Here is a 20,595-nt window from a genome sequence, read left to right on the forward strand (position 1 = left end):
CGCTGCCTCTCTATTACTGTCAATAGAAATGGGAGCCTTTCGTGGATGGGGACAGGGAAGGATGGTCCCGACCTCTCACTTATCAATGGCTCAGGCACAAATGAGGCAGTTCCAACTGGGGGACAGCTCTTCCTCTGGGCTCAACAGGTATCCACTTGGCCTAGGAAAGTTGTGACCCTAGGAGGGCAGGCCCGCCCCCTTAACGTGCTCTGGGGATCCCTCCCCATGCCCCAACCCTGCTGCCTGATGAGGCCTTTTCCAGCTAAGGCTTCCGTAGCCCGAGGACACACACACACACACACACACACACACACACACACACACACACACAGGCAGGACCAGACTGAGCAGCTGCCCAGCCTCATGCCATGCAGGATGGGGTGGGGAATGGGTCTGGCGCCGCTGAGATTCTCACCAGGTGGTTAGGGTTAGTGTCACCCACAGAGAAGCAATCAACCCCTATGACAGACAGGACCCTTGAGAGCCACGGACTGCCAGCCAAGCCAGGCCACAAATGAATTGAGCCTGGCCACACATTTACCCAGACTAGCCAGAGACGTATCGTATGAACCTTGATTTTGAGCCAAGATCGAGTCTCAACCTCAGTGAGCTCTCCGTAGTTCACTGCAATCACGCAACCCCCTCCCCTGCGGGATCCCATGGTTCCTAGCTACAAAACAGGGACTAGAACCCTGATTTCTGCCCCGCTTTCCAGCTGGAAGGGGCTGGGCCCTGGCCTTCAGTGGGCGTGGCCGGATGGGCCCAACACCTCCAGTGCCCAGGGAGTGCCCCTTGAGCACAAGCACCTCCCCATGCTCGTAAGGAACCCCACCTGGCTTGCCTTCCTCTTTCTAAAGGCCCAGACACACAGCCTGGCCGGCCAGACTCACAGCAGCTGCTAGTGTTTTGCGGGTTGTGTCGGAATCTATGTGCCACGGGGCTCCCACGGCACATCTGGCTCACAGTGAATCTGCACAACAGCTGGTTCCCAGCTTCCTCTTAAAAAGGCAGTGACGTCAGCTCGCTGGCAGGACACCGGCTTTTCCCCCTGGGAAACCCAGACTCCCCGTGAGACTCAACCATCCTGCCATGAGACTGACCTCCCCCACAACCCCGGGACACGTCTTTGCCCCCCAAACTTTTGTCCGTATTCGCAGTAATCAGCCCCTGTAGGACAGAGGACCTTTGCCCAAGGCAGTGAGACAGCGGGGACATCGGGACATCGTGCCATCCACTCCTACCCCTCTCCTGCGGGAATGGGGGACTGGGTGTGATTTCACTCTGCGAAGCATTTTCCCAGCCGGAGGCATTGAGAGACTCGCTGCCTCTCCTTGCCTCCCCTCCTCCATTCTTTTCCCCCACCAATGCCACAAATGAAATGCTAACAGACAACATTTCTGGGCCACTTACTGCAGTGTCCAAAGGACCAGACATGTGTTGGTGCATTTAATCTGCCAGCAACCCAGGTGGGGGGTGGACTTACTCCCATTTTAGAAATGACATCTCCCAGAAAGCTGAGGGCCCTCCCCCACTCCGATCCAGACCTCCTCCGCTCATGCCCCTATCCGACTCCTGAGATGCCGAGAGCACAGTCTGCACTACGGCCCCCTCCTAGTCTTCAGGACCATCTCCATGCCTCGAGAGGCTGAAGGGGACCCACGTTGGGGGTGGTCCTCACAGGGGGAGGAATCTCTCTATGCTGCCGCTGGCTCTTTAGAAAGGTCATAAAATATACGTAGCATAGTATTAACACTTTAACCATTTGTAAGTGCATAGTTCTGTGGCTTTATTTATTTTTTATAAAGATGTTATTTCTTTAGTTATTTGAGAGAGAAACAGGAGAAAGAGAAAGGGCGCGCGCGCACACACACACACACACACACACACACGAGCTGGGGGAGGGGGCAGAGGGAGAGGGAGAAGCAGGCTCCCTGCTGAGCAGAGAGCCCAACCCAGGGCTCCATCCCAGGACCCTGGGATCATGACCTGAACCCTAGGCAGAGACTTAACCCACTGAGCCACCCAGGTGCCCCAGTTCCGTGGCTTTAAATACATTCCCAGTGTCCATAAGCCTCACTCCTATTTATGCTTGGAACTTTTCCAGTATCTCCAACAAAAACTCGGTGCCCAGGGAGCAGTAACTCCCCTTCTGCCCTCCCCCCAGCCTCTGTAACCCCTACTCAATTTTCTGACTGTGAATTTGCCTGTTCTGGGTGCCTCCCGCAAATGGGATTGTACAGTTTGTCCTCTGTGCCTGGCTTCTCTCGCTAAGCGCAGTGTTTCCCACATCCATCCATATTACGGTGCCTGTCGGACACCTCTTGTAGCTCCTTTTGCAGCTGAACAATTTTCCATCCTATGTGCATCTCACTTTGTTTATCCGGCTGTCTGTCCACAGACACTTGGGTCATTTCCGCTTTTTGACTGCTGTGAACAACGCTGCTATGACGTTGGGGTGCAAGTATCTGTTTGAGTCCCTGTTTTCACTTCTTTTGATGTTTACTGAGGAGTGGAATTGCTGGGTCCTATGGTTGTCACATGGTTGCCAAATTGTCTCCACAGCGTGCCACTAGCTTCTTTGCCGTCGTCTTTGACCTTCCTTTGTTCAAACCAGGACTTGAGCAAAGAGCCAGCTCCACTGTCCAGCCATGGGGAGACCATCCTCACACTCATGGCAGGACCATGGCCACACCAAGCTTTTCCAGGCCCAGCTCTGCCCACCACTCTGCCTTCGCCCTACAGAGCATGGGGCCCCACTGGACAGGGGCAGGGGCAGAAAGCTGGGTGGGTGAGCACCCGTTCCTCGGTGGCGAGATTCCCTGGCCTACTGTGCCAAGTCGCTCTGTCTTATCCTAACTGGTTTCATAGCCCCTCATATGCACCTGGCACATAGTAGTTACTCAATAAACACTAGGGAGTGGACACGTGTTGACGTGCATCTCTGCCCCTAAAGGACTACAAGCCAGGGGTGGCTGAGACAGGAGCCCTGGAGCCCAGCTCCTGAGAAAGCAGGTAAGGAATGCTGTGGCTGGGCTGGTTGGAGAGAAAGCCGAGCCTTCCTCCATCTTCGCCTGCTGGGGCTTCCCCTGGTGGAGAAGCAGGCTCCCCACTGCCCAGCAATGGTGTGGGAAACTGATATACTTGGAGAAAGGGACCCCCCAGAGCCAGCCAAGCTGTCCCTGGCCTTAGGCATAGGGGCACCAGGGGTGCAAACACCTAGTAAACCCCAGGGTAAGTCTGGGACTCTAGGGGTTTCTGTTTGTTTTCACCTTCATCCACCACGACTCAAGCGCCCACGATGGGGCAGGCCCCTGTAAGCATGCATTATTTAGTTTTGCTTTCCCAGGAGCCCCACGTCACAGATAAGGAAACTGAGGCTAAGGAAGGTGTGGTAACTTGTCCACAATGTTGGGAAGGGTAAGATTCGAACCAGGGGCTGGGCTACCAGTGGTCCAGAGTACACGTCCTGCACCGGCCCCCAGGCCTCCCCTCCCAGTCTGCCTTCCCTGGGTACAAGCCCCTTGGCTGCCGCAGACCCAGACCTGAGGTGGTACCCATCCCCCTAAATCTCTCCTTTCCTCCCATGGGGAGATCCCCCCTTTCCCTCTGGCTCCCTCTGCCCTGGTCAGTTCTGCATTGCAAGGTTCTCTGAGACCCTCGCCACACCCTCTGCTCTCCTTGGCATTTGGAAGTGAGTCCCACAGGCTGCACAGCGCTCCCCAGGGGCTGGAACTAGGGGCACACACTGAGCCATACCCTCTGGACCGGAAGAGGGTAGGGAAGCCTGGATTGGGAATTCTGGGAAGCTTGAAGGAAAAGCAGGAAACACGCATTTGCTGAGCGTCTGTGTGGGTGGGGCACAGTGCTGGGGCATGCGGACTCTCCTTCTCTCCCTCTCTAACCTCCTCAGCCAGTAGGCCAGGACCCCGCAGGCAGGACAAGAAGAGGGCTAGTTTGAGGCCTCGAAGACTGGCCCAGGAAGTCCACTCCCTTCCTTTCAGAAGGCCGCCCCCTCCCCCAGAGTAGACTGTAAAGGGAGCAGCCAGTCGCTGGAGGCAGCTCAGGGGGAGGGCCCCAGGGACAGGGCTCCAGTCTGGCCAGAACCCCCCTTCCCACCCCCAACAGAGCAATGCTGGGCAGAGAAGTCGAAAAGCCTCTCTTTAACTGGAGCCAGCAGTCTAAACATAAACATCTGATCGTGATTTCAAAAACATGGTTTGCAGAACCAATTCACAGGGCAAATGAGATGGCAGGGAATTCTATGATTTTGTTAAGAACCCAAAGTGCTTTCAAGTCCTTTGGAAACCATTTAAACTGGGCAAATGTGCTTATTAAGCAAACCGTGCAAATTAGCTTATAAACTCTGAGCAACGACTTTTGACTTCCATCTGGTACCCACTGGAGAAGCAGAAGCCGCAGGGACCCCAGCCTGGGCACACACAGCAGCTCAGTCTTGGTTAGCATCCGTAGCCTATCTGAAAATAACACAAGGGCTTTCCTTGAAACGGTTCAGTGATATAGACAATCTGGTCGTTTCTTTCCTAATTATGTCCCCCAACTATTTCTTTTCTTTTTTTTCAGATTTTATTTATTTATTTGACAGAGAGAAACACAGCGGAAGAGGGAACACAAGCAGAGGGAGTGGCAGAGGGAGAAGCAGGTTTCCCGACAAGCAGGGAGCCCAATGTGGGGCTCGATCCCAGGTCCCCAGGATCATGACCTGAGCCGAAGACAGGCGCTTAATGACTGAGCCACCCAGGCGTGCCCTCCCCCCGACTATTTCTAAAAAACATTTGTTTGTTTATTGTCTTTGTTGTACCAACAAAACTGGACCAAAGGGCCCTTATCGGTAGCATCGGGAGTGAAGAACATCCCCAAGCCCTCCCAGACCAGGTGTGTGTGGTGGGCTCTGTCCTGACTTGCTAAGTGACTCGGGCAGCAGGCTTCTCCAGCAAGCACCCAGCACCTCCTGCATCCCCTGGCCAGACTGACAGCTCACTCACACGCGTGCTTCTGCAGGAAAGGACCTCGCCGGGGAGCAGCGACAAACGTGGCAGGTACAGCAGCTTCGGAAAGGGGCCCTGCTCATGGGTGGAGGCCTGTCCTGCTGCTGATTCCACAGACAGCTGGGGAGTCTAGCCCGAGCTCAAAGAGGGTATCTGGGGCAGGGGCACGTCGTCTGCTCTATTTTAGAGATGCACAAACAGAGACCGGGGCCATTGGAGCAATGTATCAGGTACATATTCGTGCCCAATAGTAACCACTGGCTCAGGACTCACTCATGGAGAGTCCCCCCACTTATGGACACATAAGGACCCAGGTCCACCGCCCATGGCTCTCCTTTCCCCTCCCCACTCCTCCCAGAGACTCGCTCCCAAGGGGCCTACTTTCCTCCTCAGCAAACCTTCCTTAGAAAAATCTGTGTCTCTCTCTTCTCAGAGGACATGATACTTCCTATGGAAAACGCAAAAGACACCACCCCCAAATCACTAGAACTCATATAGCAAGTCAGTAATGTGGCAAGATACAAAATCAATGCACAGAAACCAGTTGCTTTCTTATACACTAACAACGTAACTGCAGAAAGAGAAATTAGGGAATCCATTCCACTTACAATAGCACCAAAACCCATAAGATACCTTGGAATAAACCTAACCAGAGGTAAAGGATCTGTACTCGAGGAACCACAGAACATTCGTGAAAGAAATTGAAGAAGACACAAAAAGATGGAAAAACATTCCATGCTCATGGATCGGAAGAATAAACGTCGTTAAAATGTCTATGTTGCCCCGAGCAAGCTATACTTTGAACGCCATCCTGATCAAAATACCAGTGGCATCTCTGGAGGGATGGTGCCCACCCAGGGGCTGGAAGAGGCTGTGCTGGTTGTTCTCTGCTCCTCTGTCTCCCCACTCCCCGTGTCTGGACCCTGGTCCCCCAGACCATGGTGCTGGGAACTTTTCCGGTCAGAGGGAGGCACTGACAGATCAGCGGATGAGGAGAGAGAGATCGCTCCCCTACCTCCACTAGCCCTGCTCGGGCCATGGTTGTTCCCCAACAACTCAGTTCCTGGCGATGGTCCCCAGCATCCCCTGAAGACACGTGCTCCGCGGAATGCTGTGCTGCCCTTGATCAGCATCCCCTGGGGACCTGATCATTCGCCCCTACACTAGCTCCTGGGGACCTCACCAGTCCCAGCTGGCCCCCTCCACCCCGCCCATGCCTCTGCAAATGGTCCTTGCGTTCAGCTGTCATCACGATCCGAGCTAAGCCTGTCATTCTTTCTCTGCCGGGACCCTGACTACCACAGGGCCCAGCACACAGCATAAACTATTTGTATTTGAAAATTAAGATGGGGCGTCTGGGTGGCTCTGTCAATTGAGCGATTGAGCATCTGTCTTCGGCTCAGGTCATGATCTCAGTGTCCTGGGATCGAGCCCCCAATCGGGCTCCTTGCTCAGCGGGAAGCCTGTTTCCTCCTCTCCCTCTGTCTTTTCCACTACTTGTACTCCCACCTCCAAATAAATTTTTAAAAATCTTAAAAATTAAGGTTGAAGATACGCTCTTATCTCCCTTTTCCAACCCAAAGTCCTTAAAAATACCATAAGAAGTGTACAGTTTTAAAATTCTGTGCCAGTTCTGAAGAAGAGGTCAGAAACTGTGAGGAGTCCCTGAAAAACAGAAGACCGGTAGGATGGGCCAGGTGGGGGGACGGCAGCCCACACGCCGCGCAGGTGAACACCTCTGGGAGAGGAGGAACCCCCTGTAAGGAAGCTTCCGGCTCAGAGATGCCAAGCCAGAGAGGAGGATGAAGCCTGGGCCCCCATCGTGGCGTGGCTTGGAGCATTCTAATAGAGGCAGCTGGAGAGTCTGACTCTCCCTGGGCCCCCTAAGTGGACTGGGTCAAGTCAAGGTAGCAGTGGAGGGGGCCCTAGGTAGCAGCAGGGAGTGGGGCACTTCCGGCAGCAGCCTGGGCCAGATACACACCTCACACAAGGGGCACCCCTACCAGCAGGGCAGCCACTGGCCCACGCGGGCATCAGCACAGCCCCTCCCTCCCCTGGAGCTGCCGGCCCAGGCTGGGCTCAGTAGGCACAGATCTTACAAAGAGGTCAGTCTGAAATCTCAAGACAAAGATGAGTGCACAACCAGGGCGCCTAGGCGGCTCAGTGGCTAAGCAGTTGCTTTCTGCTCGGGTCACAATCCCAGGGTCCTAGGATCAAGTCCCGCATCGGGCTCCCTGCTCAGAAGGGAGCCTGATTCTCCCTCTCCCTCTGCCTGTTGCTCTGCCTACTTGTGCTCTTCCTCTATCTCTCTGTCAAATAAATAAATAAATAAATGATCTTTAAAAAAAAAAAAAAAAAGATGAGTGCACAACCGAAATTCACCAGCCACAGAGGAAAACCAACAACATGAAAGACAAGTACTCCGCTCACTAAAGAACTAACCAAAAGAGCTAACCAAACCAGCACTCAAATAAGAAGATCTTCGGAGAGATGAGGCTCATTCAACCCAGAAAAGAATAAACTGGAAATCTCATACATTTCAAATGTGCTCTCTCCCTCTCTCTCTCTCTCACTCTCAAATAAGTAAATAAAATACTTTTAAAGTAAATAAAATAAAATAAAATGGTTCTAAGACCAGGGAGACTGAGTGAAAGAATTGGTTGTATATCTAGCTACCTATCTAAGAATTAAACAGATTGTATGAAACATTTATGCCTATTAATGTAAGAAAGGCCACGTGGTAGAAAAACCCATAGGAGAATAAATCCAAAGGGTCAATAAACACATGAAAAATGTTCCATCTCAGAAGTAATTAGAAAAGTCATATTAAGATAAAAATAAGACTACTTTTTTTTTCCATATCAGATTGGCAAAAGTTTAAAAGACTGGGGACCTCAAATGTCAGAGTGGGAAGGGGAAAGCGTGTATTGTTATAAACCACTGGGGTTTCATTCAGCCCAGAAGATGGCCTCACTTAGTTCAAGGAAAGAACGACAAGAATGACAGTTACTCTGGGAGAGCGTAGACGTGCTGTCCCATAGGCTTTGTGCCTGGGTGACGTGAGCAGATGGTAAGAAAAAGAAAGAATCCACTAAGAGGAGGTTTGAAGTCAAAGTTAAAAGGCTCAAGTCTTAGAAATCTGTCACTATGACTCATAGGAAACAAGCATTTCTTGTGGGTGTTGAGGGGAACCTCTAGAAAGCATGTAGGGGTTTGAACAGCATCGAGTCCGAGACCCACAAGACCTTGAGGGAGGGTTTTCAAAGAAATTCTGTCCCCCTCAATCCCTCCACCACCCAAGCACGAAGAGCTAGGGCAGTTTTCCAGAAAGATTCCAATCCTTGAAAATGCCAAAGAGGATTCCAGTAGCAAAGAGAATCCCGACATTGTTGGCTCTAACACTCGCCTCTGAATTGAGTGAGGGCCTGGAATCACACACTCTCCGGGCCTCAGTGTCCCTGCCTGCAAAATGGGGGGAGCACTACTATCTTGTGGTATTGCTGGAGTGCTGAATGAGATGAGGACTATAAACAAAGCCAAATATTGTGCCTGACAAAGTAAGTACTCTCCTACAGAACATAACAAAAGAAGCACGGGTCAGTGATCTGAGAACCATTTGGCTACAGTGTGGACTGAGGGCACAGAAGGACAGAGAGGACAGGCTCTAAGGGAACGTGTGTGTCTGATGACATTTTCAAGCTAAATAACGCAACATACATGGGAAAAGAAGCATTGCCATCTTTACAAACCAAGAAGGGAAAGACAAACACCCTAAAGATGTCAACAAAGGACACACAGATAATTCATAAGAGAAAATCCAGGGTCCTGGGATCGAGCCTCGCATCAGGCTCTCTGCTCAGCAGGGAGCCTGCTTCCCCCTCTCTCTGCCTGCCTCTCTGCCCGCTTGTGATCTCTGTCAAATAAATAAATAAAATCTTAAAAAAAAAAAAAGTAACAGGCGGTGCTGGCAAGGGGAAGAGTACACTTACTCTTCGGAAGGGCAAGGAAGACGTTTCTGAAGCACACACTGGAGGTGCGGCTCCAAAACCGCTAAAATGAGCATTCCCTTTATTTAGAAAATAATCAGAGGCTTGCACCGCCATATGCAGATCTGGGGGTATCAACTCCTTCTGTCCTCCTCTCTTCTCCATCCCTCTAGCCACAGGGAAGCCTGAGCAACGGTGTCCTGGTCCCCACCTGCAGGACCAGCGGCCCCTCCCTGGAGACGGGACGGCAGGGCAATGAAGAACAGATGAAGAAGGAAACAGGAGGTCATGTTCCCCGAGCAGTGCCAGAGAAGGTTGACCTTCCCCATGAAGCAGACAAAGTAGCTGCTCAGAGAGGCCAAGACAAGAGGGAGGGGGTGCTGTTCAGGTCCTCAGAGTGATGGACACCAAGATGGGTTTAGATGTATGAGAGGTTTATTTGGGGAACCCCCCCACCATGAAGGATGAAGGGGAGGCAGCAGAAGGCTAGGAGGGTCTGACAGCTGGGGAAGGAGAGAGGGAAGAAAGGGTCCCCTCATGGCCAGGAGCTATAGGGCTGAGCACTGCAGAAGACCCAAGCTAGGCGGCCAGTTGGGAGAGACATTGCAGTGGGCAGAAACTGCCTAGCTCTAATGGCCCCTGGAGCTTCCTGGCCCAATGTTGCTCTCTCCTGGGCCACCCAGAGACAGGGAAATATTCTGGAAGCTGGGTTGTCTGCCCTAATCCAACCACAACAAACTTAAGAAACACTCTCCAGTCAGCTCCCCCAGAGCTCCCCGCTGCTGGCTTCCTGTAGGACATGGCCAAGTCTGCCCTTCCCGGGGCCCCGCACCTGTTCTAACCAGAGAGAAGTCCGCAGGGCCTTCCTAAGAGAAGAGCTGCATGAGACACCGGGGCATCCCTGCATCCCCTTGACGGACTCCTCCATGAGGGAAGGACACACAGACGGAGCTCTGCCTCCCAGACAGCTGGAGGCACCCACTAGCCTCTGACTCCCTGCCATCACTCGCCTACTGGCTCAAGCTTCCCTGACTTCCAGGTCACCACCTCCGCCACTGTCCCTGTCACCACCTCGGCCGGACTCCTTTGCTCAGGGTCTTAGAATAACAAACTCATTCGAACAAAGATGATTCCTGCAGGAATTCCTGCGGAGTGTTAAGACAAGGCACTAGGACGCCCTACATTCACTTTGATCTTTCCGGACAAAGCAAGTATTTTAATCTCCTTTACAGCTGAGGAACTGGAGACTAGGAAAGACAAGGTGAGTCACCCGAGATCTCAAAGGCCAGGGTACACATGCTGAAATCACTCTTGATGCCAGAGCAGAGATGGCTGTGTGTCTCTGCTATGGCCAGACACAGGGGCGGGGGATGCCACAGCCAGGGACAGCGCCAGTTGCCTTCTTTAGCCACCGGCAGGGGGGTGGTAAGCTAGGGGGATGAAGATACTGGTTGAATTTTCCTAGTGAGCTGCTGTTCATGCCTTACTTATGGGAATGAAAGATAAACGGCCTTTCTCAAGGTAAAACCAAGGTAGCCACCTAACAGGGCTGAGCCTGCAGGGAAGCTGGGGGGCCCCGGACTGGACACGGCAAGGGAGATCTGTCAGGCAACATCTGGGCGGGTGCCATTTTTCCAGTTCATCCTAGACTGGTTCTTGGGATGAGCAGAGAAGCCAAAGGCACTCTGGGGGTCCCCCTTCCACAGACTATGGCCAATTCTTGAGTCTGGTCAAGGCTGGGAGGGTAAGTAGGGTCAGAAATAACTCAGATCATTTGAGTCCTGGGGGTCCTAGGGTGAGGGGGCCTGACTCTGGGCCCAGCGTGTCTCTGGGGTCCATGCCCCCAGGGTCCACACCCTCAGTGTTTCCTTATTCTAGAAGCTCCATCAGAAGGGAGCAATGGAAGCCGGGGCCCCAGGCAGAACTCTGGACGTTGTACCTGACCTCACTGCTCCTATCTACAGGCAGCCCGCGGCATCCCAGTCTTCGCCATCCCCAGTGCAAATGACTCGTTCATTCTCTTCCTGGAAATACCACAGGCTCTGGAAGGTGGGGCTGTCCCTGTCACAGCCCTGTGTGTGACTGTTGACTTGCTGCCCACAGCCCCCATACAGGCATCTTCACTTTCCACACCCACCCTTAGACACAGAAGCCGGCAAGTGCTCATTAGCACCCACGGATGCATCCCTAAGGCAGGCAGGGTCCCAGCGAAGGCCCATCTGGTCTGTACACAGGAGCAAACTGGTGTGGCAGGACCCCCATAAGGCCCAGGAGCCCGTGCGATAGAACCCAGGGTAAGGGCGTGGGAGCCAGGCACATGGAGGCAGCTGGCCTAGGTGCCAAGCCCTGGGAGTAGCAGGAGGGGAGTGTGGCAGCTCACCCAAGAGACCTCGTCGGGCTCCTCGACTGCAAGTAAACACAGACCCCAGGCCCTGTCCCCAGTGACACCTCCCAGCCTGGGCGCTTGAGCGGGTCAGAGCTCTGTGATATCTAAAGTTCTGGAAGGTACAGGGAAGCCCCCAGAGTGATGACCACACACGGGATAAGTGAGGAGACTGCTCCTGAGCACCCCAAAAGGACTGATTCTGCCAAGTTGGCTAAAACTGACCGCATACTTACGATGATGCATCAGGGGCTGTTCAAAGGTTTCACGTGTCTTCACTTATTGAACAGTCTTTGGGTGTCTTGCCCTAGAGGGGCTCCTGACATGGGAGCTGGTACCCTTCACGTAACGGTCCGATGCCCTCCCACAGGTGGGATGGCCCAGGGAGCCGGAGGGGACACACACACACCACGACGACGCATGTCTCTGCATTCACATTCAGAAGGCCGAGGGAGCCTCTTGGACTCTGCCCAGCGGGGCAATAACCCCAGGAGACCTTCCCCCAAGGCTGGGCAGATCATCACCCTTAACCCATGGGGCTCTGGGTTCCATTCTGACCACCTCCAGCTGACCTCTGAAATATAACCCAGAAGGTCTCATTCCCCTAATGCTGGGAGATCTGGGATCTCTGCCCTCTGCCTCACACTCCTCACTACCTCTTTACACGCCAACCTCTCAATGCCGTTGTGTCCAAGTATTTAGGGGCTGGAAGGGGCCAACCAAAGCCTACAGAAGTGAGAGGAGGGAGGAGAGGCTGAGGTCCATCCTCCATCATAGCCCCTGAAATTCCATTTTGCTCCATGTCCAAACACAACAGTCCTTCACACTTTAGCATGAATTTGCCTATTTTACCATGTTCTTCAAGGAGGGGCTCAGCATGGCAGCTCCAGGCATCCAGAGTGAGAGAGTCACACATGAAGAAAGTGAAGGAACGAGAGGGATGTCTGGACAAACCTACCTTCTCAGAGAGTCAGTGCTTTCAACTCACCCTGCCCCCCCACCATTACTCTGAAGGAGCCAGGACCACAGCTCGCATCCGTTCTAGAACATACTATGAACATATCAGCAGGCAGGCACAATTCACATCTAGCCATTTTTAATGCTCAAAAGCTCTGTACAAAAAAAAAAAAAAAAGTCACAAATGAGTCCTCACAACACCCCTGTGAGGTAGGTAGGCAAGTATTATTCTCCCATTTTACAAATGGGGAAACTGAGGCAGAGAGGCAAAGTGACCAGCCTGTGGTCCCAGCACAGCTGAATGTCAGGGCCAACCGTGAGAACACAGAGGATCCCTCCCAGTTCAGCCTGATCTGTGACCCCTCATCTAGACCTTGTCTGCAAAGAAATGAAAACTTTTTAATACATGCAAAACTAAAAACAAAAAAACAAATCTGAAAAGGTAATGAACAGACATACAGTAGTTTTGCAAAAGATTTCAGCCAAAATGGCCAAATATTTTCCACTACTAGGTGGATGTGAACAACTCTGGCCTCTCCTCCCAGGACCAGAGATGCCTCTGCTGTTTTTCTGCAGAAGTGCATGCGTTCAACCAAGGAGGGCTCCCAGGCTGCCATGAGCCAGGCCTAAGGGGCAGCCTCCGCACCACCAGACCCAGGGCGTCAGCAGACAGTGGTCCCCAGATGAAGAGCCGCACGACTCACGTCCACAGGGCCAACCGCTCCTCGAAGCCTTCCCACCGTGGGGACGGCTGCTCCCAAGGCCTCCTGCTCCCCAACCCTCGGCCCCTCTGCTCCCTCTGGAGGGAAATCTCAGGGGTCCTCAGCTGGGATGGCCTGGAACACCCTTCAGCCTACTCGAATACTCCGCTATTCACTCGGGGCCACCCAGCCATCCTCGGGGCTCCTGCTGCAGCTGGAGGGGATCTGGGGCCATCTGGGCAGCCAGGGCAGGGAAGAAGTGAGAGGGAGCCCCAGCTGGGAGCTTGGGCTTCCTCAGCACTACCTACCCTGGCTCCCTGGAAAGCAGGGCAGGCCTCTTTTATAGAGCTGCAACCACCTTTTAGAAGCTCCTGCCTCCTGAGAGGGACTCTGCCCTTCCAGCTGGAGGACCTCCACAGTCCAGCCAGCCCCAGGGGACGGGGCGGGGAAGGAAGGAGAGGCAGAGCCTCTGCCAGACCCAGCAGGCCATGGGGTCTCGCTCTTGAGGTCTCCAGGCTAGAGATGGGGCACGAGAGGCAAGGATACTGGGTGGGAAGCTGCCTTAAGGTAACAAGTCCACCAGAGCCCTGTCCACTCCCGGGGGACCAGGAGCCAAGCAGGGAGGGCAGCAAGAGAGGAAAAGCAGCCCAGCACCCCAGGCTGTTGGGACCACTGTGGGGTGAGAGAGGAGGGCGCACAAGTGGCCATGGCGAGGAGCTTTGCTCGGCTACTTGGGGACTGAGCTCCTCGGAAGCCGTCTGCAGTCTGCAAGGCGCACGCGCCTGCTGTTCACAAGCATAACTGTGCACTATTTGTCCTATAAAAAGTTCTTTTTGAAAAAGGGTCCCAACCCTGCCCCAGTGTCTCCGGGAAGCTGGGGCATGGATTCCTTGAGAGCACTCCCCGTGGAGAGCACCTGGAGCACCCCCAGCCTGCATGAAGCCGTGGGGGGGGTGGGGGGTGGGCAAGGATGGGGGGGCACATCTTACAGGAAGTCCCCAGGGGTGGAGGGCTCGGGGCTGCGGCTCTGCTCCTGCCACCGGCAGCGAAGCCTGGAGAAGGGCTGGTCCCACGAGCTCTCAAGCTCGGGGAAGCCCAGCTGGTTGAGGATCTCGTAGACTCCCGCCTTCGATGCCACCTGGGGAAGACAGCAGAGCTGGGGGCGGTAGTCCCAGGGAGAGAGGGTCACCCCGCCCCCTCCACGTCACCACGCCCTCCCCCCCCCCGCCCCTCCCCCTGCTGGGCTCCAGATCACACAGGTGAGGCTGGGGCCCAGCGCTGCCTTCCACCAGCTCAGGCCCTGACCAAGCTTTTGTTTTGACTACCACGAGCTTCAGCTTCCTCATCCTCTACCACCCAGGACGATGCCGGGGGATCCGGAAGCACAGAAAGTACCCAGCAGATAGCAAGGCGGAGGACAGCAGCGCAGGAAGCCAAGTATCCTGTGCCCATGCGGCCCTGATGTGCCCACTGAGACGCTCGGGGTCACGGGCCCGGCTGCTCAGGGCATTATAGCCGGGCTCCCCACGGAGGGCTGGAGAAAGCAGTGTGGGCACGGGAGCCAGCCGGAGCCCCGGGACTGTGTGTTCCAGATGTGGACCAGTCAGGCCTACCCCAGGCCTCCCCTCAGGTGGGCAGGCAGGGGCCTTCCTGGACATGCTCCATGCAGGCCCATGGCCCAGCGGCCCAGGCAAACCATTAAATGACCAGCCCCCCACCATCCTAGGAGATGGGGAGGATACAGGCTCCACTCGGACCAGAGTCCCTGAGGCAACCTTCACCCGGCCCTCCATGCATCCCCAGAAGGGAGGGACTGAGGCTGGAGCCCCCATTCCCAGACTCTCTCCTTCCTTGACAGCCCCCAACACACAGCACCTAGGTTCAGCTGGGGAGGGGACCAAGCTCCTGCCCAGCCCCTGGTTCCCCCCATGTCCACTCCCCAAGCAGAACCCAAGCAGAAGTGTCCGAAGTCCCCCACGACCCAGGGGTCCAAAGAGGAAGCCAAGTCCAGGCCTGCTCAAGAGGATGGCCCCAGTGTGGACTTGGGTCCCCTGACTCAACACTCATCCTCCCAAGGACCACCCTTAAAGCTGTCTTCAGCACAAGGCCCCAGCAGCTGCCAGGCCCAGCCGTGGCCCCCCACCTCTATTCCCTGGCAGCTCTGACCCCAGCTGCACACCTGCCTAAGCCTCAGTGCTCTTCCTATGTCCACTCTGGCCGGGGTCGCCACCCATTCTCCTGCCCACCTGCCCCATGGAAGCTAAGTCCAGTCTCCAGTCCAGATGAGAGTCATCAGGACAGGCTGGCAAGGCCAGGAGAGGCCAGTATCCCGGTGGAGAGACAATTACAGGCCACTGTGCCAGGCAGAGGATGGAGGCCTTTCTCCAGACCTAGAGGTGCCAAGGCAGGAGCTCTACTCTGCCCCTAAAACCAGCCAAGCCGAGGAAAATCTAGAGGATCCGGGAGGCCAAGCAGAGAGAGGGACGGTGGAGGTGCAACGAGAGGGTGGTGTCTCGGGCCAGACACTATGGGCTCTGGAGCCAGCCAAGCGGCCCCACCCGCTGACCGTGAATGAGTACTTCCCCTGTCTGTGCTCAGTCTCCTCCTCTGTGCCACGGGAGAACATAGCCACCACGAAAGGCAGACCTGACACGGGGCCTGGCACACAGCACCTGATCTATTTCATGGAATCCCCACCACGGCATTCTCAAGTGGCAGGGACAGCACTGAGGCAATCCCACCTTTGTGCCAAGGACAGCTAGAGGGAAGGGCCCACCTGTCCCAGATCAGGGCCAGAAGGGGGCCACCATGCCGTCCTGCCCTTCGCGGAGCCCAGGGCGGCATGAACAAGAGAGCAGGCACGAAGCACCCAGGTCACTTCAGCTCTGGGATGCCAGAGCAGGGCAGGGCCGGGCACATTGCCCTGTACTCTTACCCGTGTCCCTCATCTCCCCCAACACTGATTCCCGCTTCCGACGCCTCCCACGTCGTGGCCTCTGCCACAAGCAGAGACCAGCCTGGACGCCCAGTGCTGATGATAGAGACACGGTCCCGTATCATGGAAGCTTCCCGCGGAGCCAAATGACATCGGGGCCGGCGGGGGCGGCGCAGGGCAGCCTCTCACCTGCCGCATCCAGGAGCCGAAGGGCCTCTGCCAGGAGTCGGGCTTCTCCAGGTGGAGGTAAGCATTGAAGAGCACCAGGTACACGTAACGTTCTAGGAACTGTAGGCTCCGCAGCTGCAGCCGCCCGGCCTCCGGCTCCAACTTGGCCGCTTTTGCCTGGAGGACGAGGGCAGTGAGTGGGAGTCGCCACGGGGCCCATCGTCACACCCCACGCACGGATACACACACACACACACACACACACACTCACAGAGACATAGCTCCGGGACTAGACAGGAGGAAGGTACTCGGACAGGGAGGCCCAGGGCATGGTCCCAGCTCAGGTTCCAGGGAGGCCAAAGGAAAGCAAGGCTGAGGGGCCTGAGCTCTACGGCCTCCCATGGCTCCCAGGCTAGTGCGTGTGTCTCTGCCTGGGAGGGCGGCCCCCGCCTTGGCCTCGGCCCCGACAGGTCCTTAATGGACTTTCTTGCTCGTTTCTCAAATGGCTCAGGATCAGGGGCAGAAGCGGGGTGAATCCAAGCCCCCTGGCCCTGGCCCTACCCTCCCCAAGGATGGAATAGATCCTAGAAAGGCCACCAGGGCTGGGGAGTAACCAAAGATAAGGCGGCTGAGGGAAGAAAGAGGTGTGTGTTAGGTCAGGGGGCATCAGTGTTTTTAACAAGCCATCCCCAGCCCCCTCTAGGACGGCATCAGGCGACATGCCAGGAGAGAGGGGACCGCCACATGACTAGGGAGAGAGCATGGGATGTGGCTGGGCAGTGCAGGCCAGCTGGGGTCGGGGTGGAGAGAGCAAGCAGCCTGTGGGGCGGTGCAGATGGTGCACAGACAGCACCCAGCAGGCGGGACCCAGAAGGCGCTGGCCTGGCTGGAATGAGGGTGTGAAGGGACAAGACGGGGAACTGGGCTGGCAGCCGAGTGTGGAAGCCCGCGCTCTACTCTAGCCCAGCTCCCCACCCTGGCATGCAGTCACCGGGGCCCCAGCTCAGACCCGTCAGAGGAGAGCCTGCGAGACACAGGGTACAGGTCAGCGTCCTGAGAAGCTCCCGGGGAACTCTGCAGACGGGATAGAGCCCCATGGCTTTAGCTCAGGGGAGTCACTGAAGGTGTAGGGGCAGGAGTGACCTCTGATCAGAAGACTCCCAGGAGGCTTGTGCTCAGGAGAAAGGGAACTTAAGAACTTAAGTGGGGTGCTCTGGAGGCTTCCTCGGTGTGGGCATCAGTGGCACCCCAAGGCATACAGAGTCGGCGTCCCCATGGCACGGTGTCCCTGCCGCCATGCCTGAGGTGCTCCTTTGTCCCACCACAGACGTGCAGCCCGCCCTAGACTAGGGGGAGCCCAGGAGAGGGAACACCACACCCCACCCCACACCCTCCAGGCCTCCATCCACCCACCGCAGCTCCCTGTGCTCCAGGAAGGCTAGCCTGGGGGCTGTTTCCTCAGGTGCCAGGAGCCTCCTCAAGGGCACAGCAAGGAACTAGAAACCAGAGACCCAGGAACCAGGAAGGGCCGCCTCCCCACAGCAGGCCCGTTGCCAGAAGCCTTCCAGCGCAGGCACACCTCAGCCCAGCTGCAGGAAGGCTTTGGCGGCGGGGGGACCCTGCCCCAGACATGACGAGACCCACAGCCTCAAGAACCCGGAGCTGGAGTGGGGCCGTCTGCGGGGCCTGTGGTTCCCCACCTCTCACTTCTGCCTCAGGTAACAGCCTCCCTCAGGGTGGAGCAAGGACATAGTAAGAAGGAGCTCTGGGGCACTGGGGACAGGGAAGAGGTGGGAGGTGGGCAGTGGAGGGGGCCCTGGAGGGGAAAAGGGCCCACAGCCACTGCTCTGGCTCTCTGCGAGACACAGCTCTGGGACCAGTCCTGCCATGTGAACTCTCAGCTCCCAGGTTTCTGGAGGTAGGACTGCTCAGATGTGCAAGGTAACAGGAAGCACGCTTAAACCATGAGTAGCCACAGCAAGCCATGGAACAGGAGAGAGAGCAGCTACACGAGGATTCCTGCAGCGACCCTCGGGGGCTGGCTGGGTGGCTGAGGACAGTCCCAGGGCAACCAGAGCAGCTGGGTCAGGGGACTGAGACAGGGAGGGGAGCCGGAACAGGGAGGGCGTCAAGGAGGCGGTGGTATCTGAGGTGGGTTAGGAAAAGGGGCAGGCCGAAAGGTGCCCTAAGAGGAGGAAGGGGGGGGCACCTGGGTGGCTCAGTCGGTTAGGCCTCTGCCTTCGGCTCAGGTCATGATCTCACTGTCCTGGGATCGAGCTCCGCATCGGGCTCTCTGCTCAGCGGGAAGCCTGCTTCTCCCTCTCTCTCTGCCTGCCTCTCTGCCTACTTGTGATTTCTGTCTGTCAAATGAATAAATAAAATCTTTAAAAAAAAAAAAAAAAAAAAAGAGGAGGAAGGGGCCAGAGAGTGAGGGGTGTCCAAGGCAGACTGACAGGGGAGGGGGCACAGAGAAAAAGCAATGAGGCGAGACAAGAATAGGATGTGGAAGGCCAGCCAGGCCCTGATCCTACAGACAAAGGGGCCATGGAGGACTTCTGGAGAGGGTGAGGGTGGAAATGGCCCCAGGGCTGCTGCCGGAGATGACCGCAGCAGGGTAGGGCAGAGTGCCTCTTGTTTTAAAGATCAACCCACCAGGTGCTCAAAAAAAAAAAGCAATTTTGTTTAGGAATTAGGTAGTGGACCCCCCCAAAACAAAATTTACCTAGAGACAAAGTATGGCCAATCCACCACCACCCCACTCTCCCTAAGGAGGGCCTTTCTGTCCAGCACAGGCCACTCACCGCCCCATCCTTCCTGCTGCCTTCCCCATCTCCATCCCTGCAGTTTATTGAAGGAAGGAAAAAAAACGGAATTCCACAAGACAGGACCCGTTTGAAACTACTTTCAATTAGCACTAAGGAAACATCCCATGGGCATGAGAAGCCCACGGCTCCAGGGCTGGCCCATGGGCACAGGCACCCAGACCTGTCTTTCCCAAGCCCTCACTCCCATGGGGACAGGGGCCAGCTGCTCCCAGATACACCAGAGAGGGCCGCCTCTGAGCAAAACTCAGGGTGGAGAGGCTGGATGACTCTGAGCCCTACCGGCAAGGTAGGGTAGAATTATCTCTAAATTCAGACGGTAAGTAAAGGTGACACCTGACACCCCCCAGAAGGTTCTGTGGGCACTTCCTGAGCGCAATCATAGTCTGTGATTTGAGACAATGACCCATCTTCCTATCAACGCCCGATTTCCTTAAAATTCCTTAAAACCCGATGTGGGCACTGTCTGGGGACAAGGATAGGCCAACCTCCTCCTGTTGATAAAAATAGCAGAACTGTTTTTAAATGGCCTGGTAGGCCAGGCTGTCATTAGCTGTGGTGGCGCTGGACAAGGCTTCCGCATCCATTGGGACCGAGCCCTAAAATAGAAGGGGCTCAGGAAAGGTGGCCAAGGGTGCTGGGCGTTTCGGCTCTCTCGGGACTGCGGTCGGCCGGCATCCACGTAGGCCCAGCGTCTACAGTCGTGGCTCTCTTGAAGCTCTTGCCCTTTGCTGGGCCATGTGGAAGAGACCCACTGAGGCAGGGCTGATCCCCCTCCCCAGGTGTGTCAAGGGTCTACAGCATGCCACGTGCCAGGCTGAGCCTGTCACACCCAGAATGGAGTGTTAGATCCCCTAGAGGGACACCCATTTTGCAGATGAGGCTGGGCAAGGTTAAGTAAGTGCCCAACGTCAGAGTTCCCAGCTGGGACACAAATTCCAAATGCCCAGCTCTCTGACCCCTCTGGGCCCTGTGGGCATCAAGCTCAACCACGCCCCGCCTCACTCTTGCTTCTGTATCTTGATCCCCTGCCTTCCCTCTGCCTGGAAAGCCCTTCCCTTCCACCAGGCCTGGCCTTGCTCCACTCAGCGCTCCAGGCCTAGGCCAAGCCCCGGCTCTCCTGAAGCCCACTCTGAGTGCTCCAGCCTCTTCTCGGTCTCCTCTGCTCCCCAAGGAATGATCAGTCTTGAAAACAATCCTGGGGACAGGCATCAGATTATAATGAGGTTTACAACTTCCGTCCTTCCCAACACCCCGAATGCCAGTGTCAGGACACAGACCAGGCACACAGCAGGCACCCAGCTGGTGGATAAGCACAGACTCCCCAGGCCAGCTCAGCCACTCTCATGTTTCCAGTGCCCTCTGGAACCTAGAGTTCAGACAGGACACTGGGGACCCTACACGTGCACCTCTGCCTCCGGGAACCCAGACTCCGGGCTGAATGGAGACTTCGAGCACACCGCCACGCTGAAGAGCTCTAGGTAGATATCAAACCAATTTCTCACACTCACAAAACATGTCCCAGGTGAACCTCCTGAGCTTTCCCAAAACCTGCTGGACGGTCTGCCCATCTTAACGTCCATTCTTCCCGCTGCTCAGGCCAAACCCTGGTCTTCCGCCCTAACTTCGCCCTTTCT

At 55.7% G+C, this 20,595-nt stretch overlaps 1 protein-coding gene across 4 annotated transcripts in view; it reads right to left on the reverse strand.

The window, feature by feature from the left end:
• Positions 1–13,994: 13,994 nt before the first annotated feature.
• PALD1 (phosphatase domain containing paladin 1) overlaps positions 13,995–20,595 on the reverse strand; it is a 74,997-nt gene continuing 68,396 nt past the window's right edge. For all 4 annotated transcript variants that reach the window (XM_032841206.1, XM_032841199.1, XM_032841191.1 and 1 more), the window contains exons 19-20: positions 16,158–16,313; positions 13,995–14,171 (exon numbers count right to left, since the gene is read on the reverse strand). In XM_032841206.1, the coding sequence (XP_032697097.1) occupies positions 14,019–14,171; positions 16,158–16,313 (309 nt within the window). In that variant the 3' untranslated portion in view covers positions 13,995–14,018. The remainder of the gene's footprint in view (positions 14,172–16,157; positions 16,314–20,595) is intronic.

Source organism: Lontra canadensis, unplaced genomic scaffold (assembly GCF_010015895.1).
Source record: "Lontra canadensis isolate GAN:19392208 unplaced genomic scaffold, GSC_riverotter_1.0 scaffold3, whole genome shotgun sequence".
Lineage (NCBI taxonomy): Eukaryota > Metazoa > Chordata > Mammalia > Carnivora > Mustelidae > Lontra > Lontra canadensis.